We start from the raw sequence: 15,184 nt of genomic DNA on the forward strand, positions 1-15,184 counted from the left end.
CTCTAGAAAGCCTGTGTGCCTCCTTCCTCTTAGCTCAAAGTTCAGAGATGAAGCTGCTACTGTAAGTAAATTAATAATGATGTCATTACATTGAGGGTTGTACCAACCAGCTGCAGTTCTGACAATTGAGAAGTTAAAATTGTGCTTGGATAGTGACAGAATTAGTTCTACTATCCTAACTAAATATGGATTTGGTGATTTCTGGTTTAATTCTCCTCTTTTTTTAACATCAGGCTTCCCGGCAGGGCAGAAGTGAGAAATTCTGTTGTCTAAAGCAGCTGTTCATACTTGATTCACACGAAGGCACGTAGCTGACAAAGCTGGGTTTGTACACAGCATCTTTTGCAACAGGAAGCCTCAGCATTCAAGCACTGACCTATCCAAGAGAGAAGACAACTCTGGCATTCCGTGTGTCTCCACTGGAGCCAAGTTTATTTCTGACAGCAGCTCTGTGTGCTAACAGCCTCACCCCTCTTCTGAGAGGACAAGTTCTATTTTTGGATGCTAAATGAAGAAATACATTTGATCTTCACACAACCTGTTGGACCAGGACAGGGAGCTGCAGCAGTGATAGAAGTGCAGCCCCTGTTGTGCTGTGCAACATGTGAAGAGTGAGACAATTCCTGCCTGTTCCTTTTCAAGACTTGCTCTGGGACAGCCATGTTTTGAACCTGAACATTTCTGTGGGCAAGCAGGAGTAGCAAACTGACTAACACAGTATTAATACCCAACCAGACTTGCACTTAGGCAGCCAAAATTAAACCACTTAGCACAGTAGGTCAGTAAAACCACAGACTACACCATAAATTCACACAGTTAAGATTTCACACCTTTATTTTGGGCTGTTAGGCAGTGGCAGCCCTTCCTCTTAAGCAGTCCTGGAACTCCTCATCGCTGTTTCTCTGGAGAATTGCACCGAGCTGCTCCCAGTGCTGACCAACCCTTGCTGTCTTCAGTCACCTCAAGGTTGGACTCTGTGGCCAAACTTATTTGGAGCCCTTTCTCCTCTTGGCCAGCTCAGCTAGTTCCTCCTGGATATGCTGGACAGAAGCAGCATCTCCCTTCTGCTGTGCCTGCTTGAGGGCTTCTTTGTACACTTGTTTTGCTTGCAGGAAATCTTCTGTAGCAAGAGAGAAAAGAGGCTTGGCTACCCACTTCCATCACCCATTTTCAGAGCCCCCTCCTGATGCTGATGACATGCAAAGGACAAGGACTACTTGGAACACATCCTCAGCCTCTAGGGAGGCTCAGAAAACATCCTGCCAGGTTGCCAACTCTGAGAGCTGGAGAGCAGCAGAGATGATGGGACCTGGTGCTGCTTCAGCATTAAAATCTCACAGAAACAAATCTCATGCATGTCTTCTGTCCTTTTGGAAAAGTTACTGGAGACAAAGGACGTGGGAAACAAGATCCCCTGGAAACCTTTTGAGTCAGTTTGTGAAAGCAATTCAAAGTCAGATCTACTGCCTAAACTAAATCTAATAACCCCAAACCAGCACTGCAGTTCAGCCCTACAACACAGATCCAGATCTCTGCACTCAGCACAAGCTCAGTGACAGGCTGGGCATGTATTCACTGACCTTTGTGCATCAGGATTGCTGCCAGGTTACTGAGCACCATGTGCTCCTCGGGGTGCTTCGTGTCCCTTGCCAGCTCTGCTGCCCTCCTGCTGTAGGTGTGCGCCTCCTCGTAGCGTCCCTGAGCATCCAGCACAGTCGCCAGGTCATTCATCAGCACCACACTCTGCACCAGGAGGGAAAAGGGAAGCCTGTGGAGCAGTCTGGGGCAGCAGAAGCACCACATTCATTCCCTGCCACACCAGTTAAAGAAGTATTTCCCAAAGAAGCATCCAGTAAGGAAGTAGCCTGTATTTCTGTATTTGCATGCCCGTCCTTCCCGGCAGGAAAACAGCCTCAGGTAGTGCTGGCCATGTCTGATGGCAGCAGAGCTGCTCCAAGGCTGCCTCATTCCCTACAGATCAGCCTTCCTTCCCTGGAGTCCTACTGCTGTACAAATCACCTGTGGATGAGTCTCTCCCTGAACATCATTTGATATCTGCAGAGCCTTCTCATACATTTTTTGTGCTGCTGAGAGCTCGTTGATGTTCAGGAGGTAGCGGCCGTAGGAGTCCAGGCTCATCCCAAGCAGGAGCTGCGTGTTGGCCTTTTCTTCAGCTGCAAACAGAGAGGAGTGAAGTGATCACTGCCACAGGATTCAGCATGAACTCCCATCCTACCACAGCAGAAACTCAGGCAGTGGGAAGACAATGGATTGACATGAAGATGGCACTTAGAAACAACATCAAGGCCAGGGAAATGGAGAAAAGATGAGAAGCCTTTGGCAGACAAGGCTGCCCACCTGGTAAGACATCTTCAGGCAAGTCCTTCTGCTTGGCAATCTTCTCCTCTAAGGTCAGGATGCAGAACTGGTAGCCAGCTACAGCTAATTTGTGCCTGTAAAGTGCAAAGCAAAGCTCCTTCTGTCCCTGAAGGATCCCTTATTAAAGATCCTCTGCTTGACCACCTCACCAGCACTGCAAAGCTGAGATGAAAGCAGGTGCCACCTCTAGCTGGGAACTCACTGTTTCTGAGCAGCATAGATACTGGCCAACTTGAGGGATATCTCAAGGATGGCGTTGTCATCCTGCCAGGAGGACACACAACATAACTGTTACTCTTCTTGTACCTTCCCAACAGAAACACCACTTTGTCAGAGAGTTTAGATACTAAAGATCCCCATCTTGTTGCCTCCAGTGCTGCCATCCTTTACAGTATTGCCAATTTCCAGTAAGAGGCATTACAGCACAAGAAATAAGGTAAAGAGAAAGGCCCCACTGGGAGCCTGTCTCAGAACATACCTCCTTTGTGTCCCCTGCAAGCATATAGCTCATAGTTGCTTTGTAGAGCTTTTCTGCCTGAAACAAGAATTTTGAAGGGGATACTAAGAAATGATGGCATTTAAAACAAAACAGAGGCAAATTACACAGAGGGAACTGGCTCAAATTTGTTGCGTTTACACTCAGCAAGAGCAGTTAGAAGTGAAAGGCTGACCAGAGCCCACTGGTATTGAACCAGTGAGTCCTTTCAGTTTCTGCATAAGCACTGCAGCAGCAGCCAGGCCTTTACTCTGTGAGCTCAGGGCTTTTTTTTTTTTTTCTCCTTGGAGCATCTCTGTGCTCAACTGCAGCTTTTCACAGTAAGAAGTATTCCCTCTTTTAACTGTGAGAGCACCTTTCTTAACCTGGTGTGCTCATGGGACTGCAATCCTGAGTTGGATCATTCTGCTGTGCACTGGGACATCTCTGCCCCACAGCTCTGAGTCTGCAGCTTGTGCGTGCAAGCACCCCATACCTGAGACCGTGCACAACATGTCAACTTCTAAAAATTCCGAGGGAAAACCCAGAGTTACTCACATTGTCCAGCTGTCCCTGCATGTAGGCCACGTTCCCCATCTGGAAGAGACACACAGTGCTCAAGCTGCAGCGAGGCGATGCGGCCGCGCCTCAGCCGCTTTTCCTTCTCCCTGCGGGCAGCCGCAAGCGCGGCTCTCACCATGCTGTAGGTGTAGATGACGGCCTGCCGGTTCTCCTGCTGGTGCGCCCGGCGCAGGGCCTGGTGCAGGAGCTGCTCGGCCTGGGCCAGCTCCCCTCTGATGGCGCTGAGCTGCGGGGGCAGCGGGCCCGGTCACCGCCGGTACTGCCGGGGGCCGCGCCCGCTCCGCCCGCTCCGCCCGCACCGCCTCACCTTGGCTCTCTTCAGCAGCAGCACGATGGCGTCCTCGCCGTCCTCCTCGGCGTCCCGCGGGAACGGGGAGAAGCCTGCGGGGACAGCGCGGTGGGTGCCCGCTGCCGGCTGCGCGGTGCCCGTGCCCGCCGCCCCTCTCACCTCCCAGGAAGGCCAGCGCAGCGCCGGCCGGCCGTGCCCAGCGCGCCCGCCCCGCGCTGCCGCTGTCCCCGCGGTGTCCCCGGTGTCCCCCCGTCCAGGCGGGCCGGGGCACGGCGGGGCAGCGCCGGGGGCAGCGCCGGGGGCACAGCCGGGACAGCGCCCGCGGCAGCGCCGCCGCCGCCATCCCCTGAGGGCCCTTTAAGAGCGCGTGACGTCAGCGCCGGGCACGGGGCGGTGTCGTTACGTCACTCCCGGTGAGGGACCGGGAGCGGGAACGGGAACGGGAACGGGAACGGGAACGGGAACGGGAACGGGCCGTGCTCGGCAGCAGCACCGGGAACGGGAACGGGAACGGGCCGTGCTCGGCAGCAGCACCGGGAACCGGCAGCGAGCGGGCCCCGCCGCTCTGCCCGCCCGGGTGAGCAGCGCCCGCCGCCCTCCCCGGGACACAGCGCGGGGACGAAGCTGAGGGAGGAGCAGCTCCCGGGAAGGGCTGGGGATCCCACCCGTGAGGGAACACCCGACAGGGGCTGCTCCGGGCTCTCACCGGGCTCTGCCCGTTCCGCAGCGGCACCGGGCGGCAGCTGGAGGCCGGGGAGTGCCCCGCCGTGAGGAACGCCCACGGAGCTGAGCTGCTGTGGGGCATCTCGGAGACACCCGTGTGTCTATGGGGAATCCTGTCCCTGAACGTGTGAAAAAAAACCAAACCAAATCAAACATCTTAGAAGTTGTTTTAAAACACTTTAAAGGATGCCATTCCTTGGTGGGGATGGGGTGCCCAGATAACCCCCCTCGATGCTCAGTATCCATGGTGACCCTAAAGATGTCCCTCTGTCTCCTGTCCTGTCTCGTTTCCAGGGATGAGCCCGTGCCAGTGGGATGGACGGGAGCACCTTGCCAGCTGTGGCAGAAGAGCTCTTGAGAGAGATCAAAAAGGCTTTTCAGGAGACCTCACAGGGTATGTGAAGGAGCCCAGCAGGAGTGGGCTGGCACACCCCCAGCGAGTGAGGAGGGCCTTGGCCTCCCCTTTTCTGCCAGACCCTGTTGTCTCAGGGACCTTTATGTCCCTTTTTTGTGACAACAGACAGGTGTGAAGCACAGATAATCAGGAGCAGCCCCTCCTCAAGTCCAATTCAAAAATCACACCAGTTGGGACTCTTTGTAATGTGAGATTTATGGGGAGACTGCTGCTCCTTAGAGCTCCTGGTGCACATGGTCACACTTGAGAGATGATAAATTAATGCCTCCGGGCAGGAATTCTGCTGTGCCCTCTGCTCTGCCGATTCTACAGACTCACCAATCCCAAAACTGGGGTTGGAAAGGGGAATTTCCCAAAGCCGTGTCCTGACTGACCGGCAGAGGGGGCGTGCTGCTGATCCCAGGGCGAGGAACAATTTCCCAGTGCTTCAGTGAAAGGAGCACCAGCCAGCACTGAAACCCTGGCCAATTCCAGCACCTAGTTAGGAATAATTACCTTTGCTGGATCTGTGTTTGTGTTTACTGGATGAGTTGCACAGAATGGCTCTTCCCAAAGTAAGGCTCTGCTGAAGGAATATTTTTAACTGCAAAACCCAAACAAATAAGAATTCAGATAAATCTGTCTTGAGCACTACGTGGGAGTGAGGAATGGGCAGAAAATTCATGTCTAAACTGTCAGAGTGACCCCCAGTGACAGCTTTTTGGCACACTTGCACTGTGCCTTCTGTCAGGTTAGAGTAGATCCAAAATCTACATGTGACTTTTAAAAGAGCTTTATAAATCCTGTTGTAAACTAAGCAAAAAAAGTTTACATCCCTTTAAAAACATCCTTTTTACAGCAGCAGAGTGGTACTAAAGCAGACATAGAGACAGAGCTGTGGAGACAAATTGATCCCTTTGCAGAATTAAATTCAAATAAAGCTGGAAAATTCAAACCAACACTGCAGGTTATAGAGAGTATTTTGAATTGTCAGAAGAAAATTATTTTAAAGTCAAAAATCCAGATCTTCCAGTGGGATATGGAGACAGAGTACACTGTGTCCCCTGGGTGATAACAGAAAGATCAGAGTGGACAGGCAGAGCCTGAGCTGTCCAACAAACACAATTTGCTTGAGTGTAACTTTCCATCTTAAGGAGACAATAAATGAAGACACGATGTTTCAGTGGGCTCATAAACCAGTGGCGCCCTGCAAGACTGTGCTGGGAAAAGAACACAATTTTTAAAGTTGTGATGCCTGAGTTCTCAACTCATGCCAGGAGAGTTTCAGGGAAAATAATATATATTTTTTTTTAACCAGGCTGAGGACTCCTGCCTTTTATTGGGTGCTTTTAAAAGTAGGATGTCATAAAAGAAAATACATTTGGGCTTCTGCTTTTCTTTTTTAAATGAATCCCTGTGGTTGTGATTGCTGTGCTTGATAAATGCCTTAGCATTGCCATCATTTTGCTGCTCCTTGTTGCTTTTTTGGTGGCTAGAGAGGATGTTGAGATCTCTGCAGTCCTGTGTGGCCTCTGGGGGTACCTTGCGGGGACAATAACCCCCCTGTGATGTGAAATTCTGCAAAATCACATTTCCTTTTCTTTCTGTTGCAGTCCCTGATGAGCTGCTGCTGGGGTGAGTGTCTTCTGCTTCAGTTCCTGCCTCAGTATCCTGCTGAAGGGCAGTTGGTGGTCAGCTCTCATCCTGGTTTTCCCCTGTGTTTGACCAAGTGCTGCTGAAACACAAAAACACTGGTGGTTTTGGTAAATGAAGTTTCTGACAGTTTTTTTAATTTTAATAATGGTGGTAACTCTTGGCAGCCAGCTTTCCATCAATTCCCTGCATCCAGCAGCTCAGAAGTATTCTGATTTCATTTCCCAATCTCTTCCAAATCTCCAAAGTCCTTGAATTTCCTGTGGGCACTTCCTGTTGAACTGATCAAATTATATACACAAGAAAAGAATTCCCTAGATTTGAAAAGAGTTCCTGAAACTCACTGAACTCAGCCCCCTTATAGTCCCAAACCTAATCATGAAGGAATGTCTTAGTTAAGCGTTCCCCACCCACCTCCTCAGATGGAGCCAGCCCTTCTTGCCTTGAGTTTGTGCAAGTTTTGGTCTTCCTGGAATCTGTCTGTCTGCTTGGCTGCTCATCAATGAGCTTGACTCAGCCTTGCTGGGGCTCTGCCTTGCTCTGTCCTCCCTGGACTTGGAAACTTTCCCCTTTCTCTTGGTCTCCTCCTCTGTTTGATGCTATCTCTTCATCACTGCTGATTTCCTTGTTGTTTACCCTTGGAACCAATCTAGACTACACAGATTTTTCTCAGCTGGTGAAAGGTCGGTGAAGTTAACTGAGCTCTTTGGAAACACTCAGAGCAGCTGGATTTGCTGGTCTAGGATGACTTTGGAGCCCATGAGCTCCCTCAACAATAGGCTGAAGGTGCAGATGTCCATATTTAACACACACCTTATCCTACACCCCTGCACAGCACCAGGAGACAAAATCCCCCTTTGGGATGTGCAGTGGTCCTCATCCCAGACTGTGGATCCCTGAAAGGGAAAGGATTTTTAGGGACAGTGGAGGGACATCAGGCAGGTGCTGCCTCTGGGTGTTTATCTGCAATTACTTGGCTGTCTCTGAGCCCTGCTCCTAGCTGGGTCACAGATGTACAGCTGATGCTATCTGGTGTCTCCATGTGCAGGGGAGTGTCTTGAGTAATTCCCTGATGTTCTCCAGCTTCCTCCTGATGCAGTTTGGTGGGCAGAGAAAGGATAAATTATCCCTCGGTTGTGACAGTGATGGAAGAGATGTGATCAGTGCAGGATGACTCAATTGTTCCCCAGGGTTTGAACTGATCTCCAGGGGATGAGGAAGGAGCCCCAGTTCCTGTTGCTCCAGGAACTGTGGCTCATCCTTGCACTCCCCTTTCTCCAAGGAGCTGTGTGCTCCATGCCTGGAGGTGGGATTCAAGGCCAGCTGATCAATCCAGCACATCCAGGACTGTAGAGCTGAGGAGTCCCAGAGCATGAGCCCCTTTTGCCCTGAGCACTGGCAAGTCTGGCTCCGTGTGCTCCACTAAAATCCCTGTTTGTGCCTTTGTGCTGGTGGGAGATTTTCAGTTCCTGCAGCAAGGAAAAATGTCTTACTTTCACAATGGACTCCTTCAGGGCTGCCTCTGTGCCCTGAGGCTGAGCCAGAGGGTCTCCCTTTGTGCTGTGACCTAACTGGGGACACATTCTCTTCCAGGCTGAAGTTCATTTTTGGCCCAGCTGCAGTCCCAGCTCTGGATTTGGTGGATCAGCGTTCTGTCACCCGGCTCAGGTCCCCCAGTGGAAGGATTCTCTACCAGGTACATGCTTCTCTTTGCTTTTGATGGTTTCCAGCTGGCATCTGGGATGTGTTTTCCTGACTTGCAGAGCATGGATAAACACAGAGAGGACACCAGTGTTTTACAAACTCCTGAAGTGACACTGGAGAGCAGCAGCCAGGAACTAGAATTAGAGCAGCACGGTTCAGAACCATTTTCTCGGTGGCTCCCAGCCAGCCACAGACAATTTATGTGTTTGTGGGCATCACAGTCAGGAGGAAGTTTTCCAGGGATTGCTAATTTTGCTTTATTACTCCCATCCTCTCCAGCAAAGGAAGTTCTTCCTCTTGACCAGTCGTACACAACTCACCATTATCTACCATCATTGAGTTTCTTTCCTGTCATGACCTCTGCTTGGCAGCAGATCTCTGCTGCCTGGGAGGGAGCAATGCAGGCCAAACCTGTGGGTGTCACTCTGGTTCAGTGTAGCCAAGCTGTGAATCACAGAAACATCCCCATGAAATGGCATTTTGGGGAGAAGAGCTCACCTCAGCCCTGAGATCAGTTACAGCACAGGGTGGGAGTGAGGTGAGGAGCCATTGGTACTTTGTTCTCACATTTCTGTACTGTGCACAGTTCCTTGCTCTCTGGTCCCCCAGCACTGGTGGCATCTCTTTTGGGACAGTCTGTGCTGTGAGCCATGGACCAGCTGCAGCCAGCCCTTGGCTGTGCCCTGGCTGAACACTGGGGCCCTGTGCCCAAAGATTTTGGTCAAAAAGCACCAATTCCTTCTCCTCAGCACTCCCAAACCCTCAGGAAGCACAGCCCATCCACAGCTGGGCCTGTTTCTGTGCTGTTCACACACCAGAGAAGGGGGAATATCTTTGCTCAGTGCTGTAGCACCCAAGAGAAACATTTCCAAGTATTCCACCTGCAAAAGACCTTTTCTCCTCCCCTGGAGGTGCTTTGGGGTCCTGTAGGGTGAGAAAAGGGCTGTGAAATCAGGCCTGGCTGCTGGCACAAACCCCTCTCACATGTTCAGAGCTTGTCCTGCTTGGTTTGCACATGGAACCTTTATCACTTCTGGGGCCATGGAGAGGACACAGGCCCCTCCCGAGGGACATGAATCATAACCAGGGCTCAAGAACAGCCTTGGACTGCAGTTGAGGGCTTGCCTGTGGATGTTTGGTAAAGCCTAAGAAGCTTCCAGCACCCTTAGACAGCAGCTGCCTTCCTGATTAATTGAATGCTCAAAGTCTTTCCCTTTTTTACTGTTGCTTGCCTGAAAATGCCACTGGGCAGAGAATGGTCACATTCTCCTAGCAGAGCTTTGTCAGGCTAAGGCAGAGCTTTGCTGGGCATCAGTTAATAATTTGATATTAATAAAGGGCTCAGCTGGTGCACACGGAAAAGGAACAAGTGTCAGAACTGCTCTCCTGCCTCTGCAGGGAGAGGGAGCCTCTGGTTTCCCTGTGGAGAAGGAGCCCCTGGACAGGAGGGTCAGGGAGTTAATGCAGGACAAAGCTCCAGGAAGGAGGTTCCTGTGTGCCTCCAGCTGCATTCCTCTGCAGTGGACCTTGATTGCTGATTAAGGCCATGTTGATGAGTTCATTAACAGAGGAATGTGAAGAGATATTTTCTCTGGGGGTGTGAGGTTGGTGCCATTGTGAAATTCTCCCTCATGACAGCTGCCTGAGATGCAGAAACAAAGAGCAGAGTCTACCCTGGGGCTGGAGCAGTGACAGGAACACATCTGGGGTCATAGAAACCCAAGCCCTGGGTGGGGCACTGCACTGGAGGCACTGGCTCTTCATTCCTGTGTGCTGTAGGAATGTGTGGAAATGTCCCCCAGCTGTGCTCCTGGGAAGAGGGGCACCCATGGCTGCCTGGACACTGCACAATCGTCCCTGCTAATGATCCCCCACAAAGTCAGCCCTGCCATTGCACCCAGATGTGGTTCAGCTGGAATGTGAGGTGGTGCTTCCACTTGCAGCTGGCTCTGGAGGGCTCTTTGAGGCCATGAGGCTGGTTCTGTTGTGAAACTCCTTTGGGTCATTATAGCCAAATCGGAGCTGGGGATAATTCCATATCACCCAGCACATCTCAGGTCCTGCTTCAGGGGAGGAAGGCTCTGCCCAGACAGGCCCTGTAGTGTGGGCAGCCCTTGCTCTCAGGAGCTGAGATGGGAGAAGAAGGAGCCCTCAGTGAAATGAAAGCTGTGATATGTCCCTCAATGCCCTTGCTGTTTAACAGAGGAGTGGCACTGATGGAGTGTCCAAGGGCTGGGTGCTCAGAGCTGAAACCATCCCAGGAGAGCTTGGATGGTACCTGCCATGCTGAGCCAGGGGTAAATCCTGCCTGCTGCAGGGATGGTGGCTCTGGCTGATGGTGGAGCAGTGCTGGATGTGGCACTGTTGGCCTGGCAGCGTTTGGGGCTCTGCCCAAGTGGCACAGATGCTGAGCTGTGGCAGTGAAGCAGGGCAGTGCCCCTGCATGCTCACATCCTGCACTTCCATTTCTTCTTTATTTTGTCTTTTTTCATCCGTTTCCCAGAACTGTGTGGCAAACACCCCACGGTGAAGGGTTTGAGCAGCAGGCCCTGGCTCAGGCTGTGGTGCTGCCTGTCTGTCTGTCTGTCTGTCCCTGTGCTGGTGCCTCAGCTGACCCTCCTGAGCTTCCTCACGCTGGCAGGGACACCTCCAGGGGGATTTTCCTCCTTGAGGCCCAGGGATGAGGACAGCAGAAGGAAATCTCACCTCAGGGCCAGGGGAGCACCCCAGTGCTTGGCTGGGCTGCAGCTGGCCAGGAACAGAGGCACCTTTTTCTCCCAGTCTTTGGATTTTCAATTTTGCTTTATTAGGCAGAGACTGTGTTCTTGCCATCTAGGTCAGGATGGGGGAGCGCTGAGCTCAGCCCAAATCTGGCAGTGTCTGTCTGTGCCTTCCCCCCTCCCCAAAGGAAAACACTTCTGAAGGGAAGGCACCATCAGAATACTTCATCTTGGAAAAAAACAATCAAAGGGGCTGCAGGAAAACAAACTTATCACAAGTGAAACAAACTCAGCCTGCAGTAAAAGGAGGACCCGGGGTAAAGGCCAGACTGAAAAAAAAAAAAAAAAAAAAAAGAAAAAAGGTTTACCCTGAAATGGGAATGTGAATTTTGTGTCCTGGATCTGCTGGGAGTGAGGGGGATTTGAGGCATTGGCATTTCTGTGGGAGAGCCTAAACTTCTGGATGTTTTCTGTTGGGCAGAGGGTGCAGGGGGAGCTCCAGGGGAAGGTTCCCCTTGGGAGTGCAGCTTTGGACAGGGAGGGGCAATGTTCCTCTGGAGGAGCTTGGAATGCCAGGGATGTCCTGGAGGGAAGCAGCACTCTGCAGAGCTCCACTGCCTTTTCACTTTTTGTGTTTATCTTTGGATTTTGCCAGAGTGGAGAGGGCTGTGATGTGCCCTCAGAGCCCTGGGCCCTGTGCAAGTGTGTTCTGCTCCTGCAGATCCTTCCCTTCCCATAGGTTGGGCCCTTAAAGTAGTTTTCTAAAAGCTATTTTCCAGTCTTGAAGAGACCAAAAGAGAAATAATGATCCATAGGCTGGCTTTGCTACATCCTGCAGTCAGCTCCAGCAGCTCACAGATTGCTCCATGCTGGGAAAAAACGCTTCCCTCACCTGTTTGCTCACCCTGGTGCCTCAGTACCAGCCTTGTAGGGAGCAGCATGTGGGAAAAGCAGGCAGTGCTGTTCCCAAAGCTGAGATGGAGCAGGGAGGCTTCTCTGGAGACCTCAGCTTTGTTTATTCAGGCAGATCTGGATTCCAGTAGCTGCAGCTGGCTTTGAGAGCAGAGCAGCCTTCAGTGGTTGGGAAAGGAGAGGCCTCCCTGCAAGTGCTGCTCTCTCCTGTCCCAGGCCCGTGGTGGCTCTGGGGTCACACCTGGGCTGTGGGTGACAAGTGTCATTTCCACCTCTGAGCCTGCCAGGGCTGGCAGGGAGCTCACAGGAGGGGCTGGCACTCGATGGGAGGTCAGGGAGTGGTGCCACCGCCCCTCTCCTGGTCCCTTAGAGCAGCCAAGTCCCTGGGGCTGGGATCTGCTGCAAGCACAGCTACAGGACACCCTCACCTGCAGGGAGAGGAGCTTCTAGAGACCATGAGAAACCTGAGGAGCTTCAGGCTTAGGTGGGTCACTGCAGTGCTTGGGGACACTTCTGTGCTGTGGCATCTCCCCCTCACTGCTGGGGCAGTGCAGACCCAGCCTGAGTCAGAGAAATTAAAGTGAATCCTGCCTCTGACTCCTCATCTGCCTCTCTTTCAGGTCCTTGGGAGCTCAGGCAAACTCTACACCTGCTACAGCTCCTGCCACTTCTGCACCTGCCCTGCCTTTGAGTTTTCTGTGCTGCAGAAGAGCGAGAGCCTTCTGGTGAGTTCTGTGCCTCAGCCTGGGGCTGGCAGGGGCAGGGGACAGGGCCCTGCCCTGCTCCTTGAACCCCAAATTTCCCCAAGCACGAGTGGGGAGCTGGCCAGGCAGGCTGAGCCTGACCACTGTGTGTGGCCCCTGAGAGCCCCAGACTGGGTGCAGGGAGGGCTTTTGGTGGTCAGCAGAGGTGGGGAGGGTGCCAGGAGCTGTGCCAGCTCCTGCATGGCACTGTCCTGGTGGCACCACTGGGGACACTGAGCACCACCTGTGCCAGGAGGGAACCACATTCCTGGAGGGGCTGAGCACTTCCCTGAGCACATTTTGGCCAGGATGGGCTCCTGGGCCAGACACAGCCTGGCACTCCAGCCTTGCTCCTGCTGTTAACTTTGCAGTGCAAACACATCCTGGCTGTCTACCTCAGCCAGGCCCTGGGAGCCTGCCAGGAGCTGGCTGTGTCTGAGGAGCAGCTCACAAACATCCTCCTGGCTGAGGAAGAGGATGAAGGATGAAGGATTCGGATCACTCCTGGCATTTTAAATATCTACAAGGCTGTCAAATGTTCATTGAGGCTGGTAGATTTCTTCCTGTGCTGCAGCCAACTGTGACATTAATTAGCAGCCTGGCACTGATAAATTAATTAATTAGGCCTGTGTTGGCTTCAGTTTTGTTTATTTATGCTGTTTTTGGGATTTCTGAAGATGCTTGAACTAATCCGTAATAATTGTGAAGTGAGGATGCAAACCTGCAGGTGTCAGTGATCCACAGATTAAAGAGCTGATGTGGCTCTTTGCAGGTGGCAGCTCAGAACAATTTCTGATTTTTCAGTGGCAAACCTGGTCCAGGGACTAGAGCAGGGACCCCCTTAGCACCCTGAGACTGGTGACAGCTCTGTGCCTCCAGAGGAACTGGATCTTTGGAAGCATCAACACAGTTGCTGTGCTTAAATCAAACATTTTCAGACACACTGAGCACCTCAAGGCTCCTTCCAGCTGTGATTCCCTGTCCCTGCTCTGTGCTCCCTGAGGGCAGTGTGGCCTCTGGTGCTGCATCAGCCACCAGAAATAACGGGGCACGGGCTGAGCCAGGTGGTGTGGGTGGTAAATGAAGCATTTTGTATGTAAATAACAGTTCCTGCAAATACAAAATCTCAGCAACATGAGGAGAACACTTCCAACAGAGCAGGGACAGCTCAATGGCCACAGCTGCACTGGCTACAGAAAGTTCCTCTGCTGCTTTTGCTTCACATTTTTATAGAAACCTTCAGAGCTTTTAATTGAGGGGGGCAAGGGAGGTGTCCTATTTTTATTTTGCCTTGCAATGTCTTTGGCTGAGATCCACCAGGGCACTTGCTGTGGCCTGGGCCAGAGTTAATGCTGGACTGAGGATGCTCCACATCCATCTGCAGGGATTCTGGCTCATGGGAGGCATGGGAAGGGAGCAGTGGTGGTGCTGAGCTGCACTGGAAGCTCTCACACGTGGACAAGTGTTGGTGTTTCGGCACTGAGAGTTTCACTCTGTTGCTGCTGTGAGTTTGGGTCGGTTTCAGGCAGCCAAAGGGAGAGATTCCATCCTTTGTTGTGAGGATAAATGTGGCTTGCAACCACTTGGCAGCACTGCCAGGGCTGCAGGTGAAACCCTGCTGGTTTCCAGCCCTGATTACCAGGAGGAACACAGATAACACAGAGGGGAAGGGATGGAGGGAAGGGAGAGCCAGGCCCTGCCCAGGTGGCAGGAGGTGGCCCCTGGGCCAGCTGGCCCCTGAGCAAGGCAGATGCAGCAAAGCTGAACGGGGCAGGTAAAGGAGAAGCCCCTGGACAGGGACTTGAAGTGCTCAGCCTGGTGCTGGAAGTGCCCATGTCTGAGGCACTGAGCTGTAGCTAAATTTGGACATTGCATAAACATGTGCAAACCCATTCAGAGCTCTCTGGGGATTTCACCCAGGTCTGGGGCTGAGCTGCAGTGGAATCCAGCACTCCCAGGGAACCATTCCCTGTGCACGGTGGGCCCAGAGTCATTCCTGCAGCTGCTGCCTGCAGCTCTTGCCAGCTGGCAGAGGAGATGCTGCAGGAACAAGTTTTCTTCAGCTTTTCAATTGATTTTACACCATATTTGTCATTATATATGCCAGAGAAATGAAACTCTTGGGGTCTTGTACCCCCCCTTAAGTGCAACAGAATTTAAAAAAATATAGAGTTGATTTCTGTGTGATTCAAGTACAATTTTTCAGGGATAAAAATATAAAAATTACTGTTAGGGGGGAAAAAAAGCATTCACAGCTTCTGGGGGTTACAGGGCTGCAGGGGTACCCCAGCCCAAGCTTTAGGAGTCAGGTGAGCTGCAGCATCCACCTCTCCCAGCTAAAACCTGCACTTGAGGAAGCTCTGCAAGGCTGGCAGAGCAAAAACCCAATTGTGGAACCCGTGTCCCCAAGGCAGAGTGACACTGGCCTTGGTGGCTGTGGTTTAGACCAGACAGGACCATTGGGGCACCTCTGCCTTCTGTATTTTGATGCTGGAAACAGATCTGGAAGTAAACCTGAAGCACTGGGCTGCACAGTGCTGTGAACCAAAGTGATTTAAAGGCAATAAAACCTCTGCCCTAAAGCCTTGGTCAAGTCTTTTCTCAAATCTT

At 52.0% G+C, this 15,184-nt stretch overlaps 2 protein-coding genes across 3 annotated transcripts; one reads left to right on the top strand and one right to left on the bottom strand.

Moving 5' to 3' along the window:
- Positions 1–816: 816 nt before the first annotated feature.
- TTC19 (tetratricopeptide repeat domain 19) lies at positions 817–4,109 on the bottom strand. Its single transcript, XM_030288312.4, has 10 exons — positions 3,885–4,109; positions 3,744–3,817; positions 3,552–3,662; positions 3,413–3,451; positions 2,858–2,914; positions 2,582–2,643; positions 2,359–2,453; positions 2,020–2,174; positions 1,581–1,743; positions 817–1,120 (listed from the first exon to the last, which is right to left on the bottom strand). Exons 1-10 carry the CDS (start codon positions 4,066–4,068, stop codon positions 987–989), a joined length of 1,074 nt encoding a protein of 357 aa, XP_030144172.3. The 5' UTR covers positions 4,069–4,109; the 3' UTR covers positions 817–986.
- On the top strand, positions 4,096–13,199 carry ZSWIM7 (zinc finger SWIM-type containing 7). 2 transcript variants are annotated; one of them, XM_041719955.2, is made up of 6 exons: positions 4,096–4,138; positions 4,743–4,842; positions 6,456–6,477; positions 8,089–8,191; positions 12,452–12,556; positions 12,946–13,199. In XM_041719955.2, the coding sequence occupies exons 2-6, from the start codon at positions 4,764–4,766 to the stop codon at positions 13,060–13,062; spliced, it is 426 nt and encodes a 141-aa protein (XP_041575889.1). In that variant the 5' UTR covers positions 4,096–4,138; positions 4,743–4,763; the 3' UTR covers positions 13,063–13,199.
- The last annotated feature ends 1,985 nt before the right edge of the window (positions 13,200–15,184 follow it).

Source organism: Taeniopygia guttata, chromosome 19 (assembly GCF_048771995.1).
Source record: "Taeniopygia guttata chromosome 19, bTaeGut7.mat, whole genome shotgun sequence".
NCBI lineage: Eukaryota > Metazoa > Chordata > Aves > Passeriformes > Estrildidae > Taeniopygia > Taeniopygia guttata.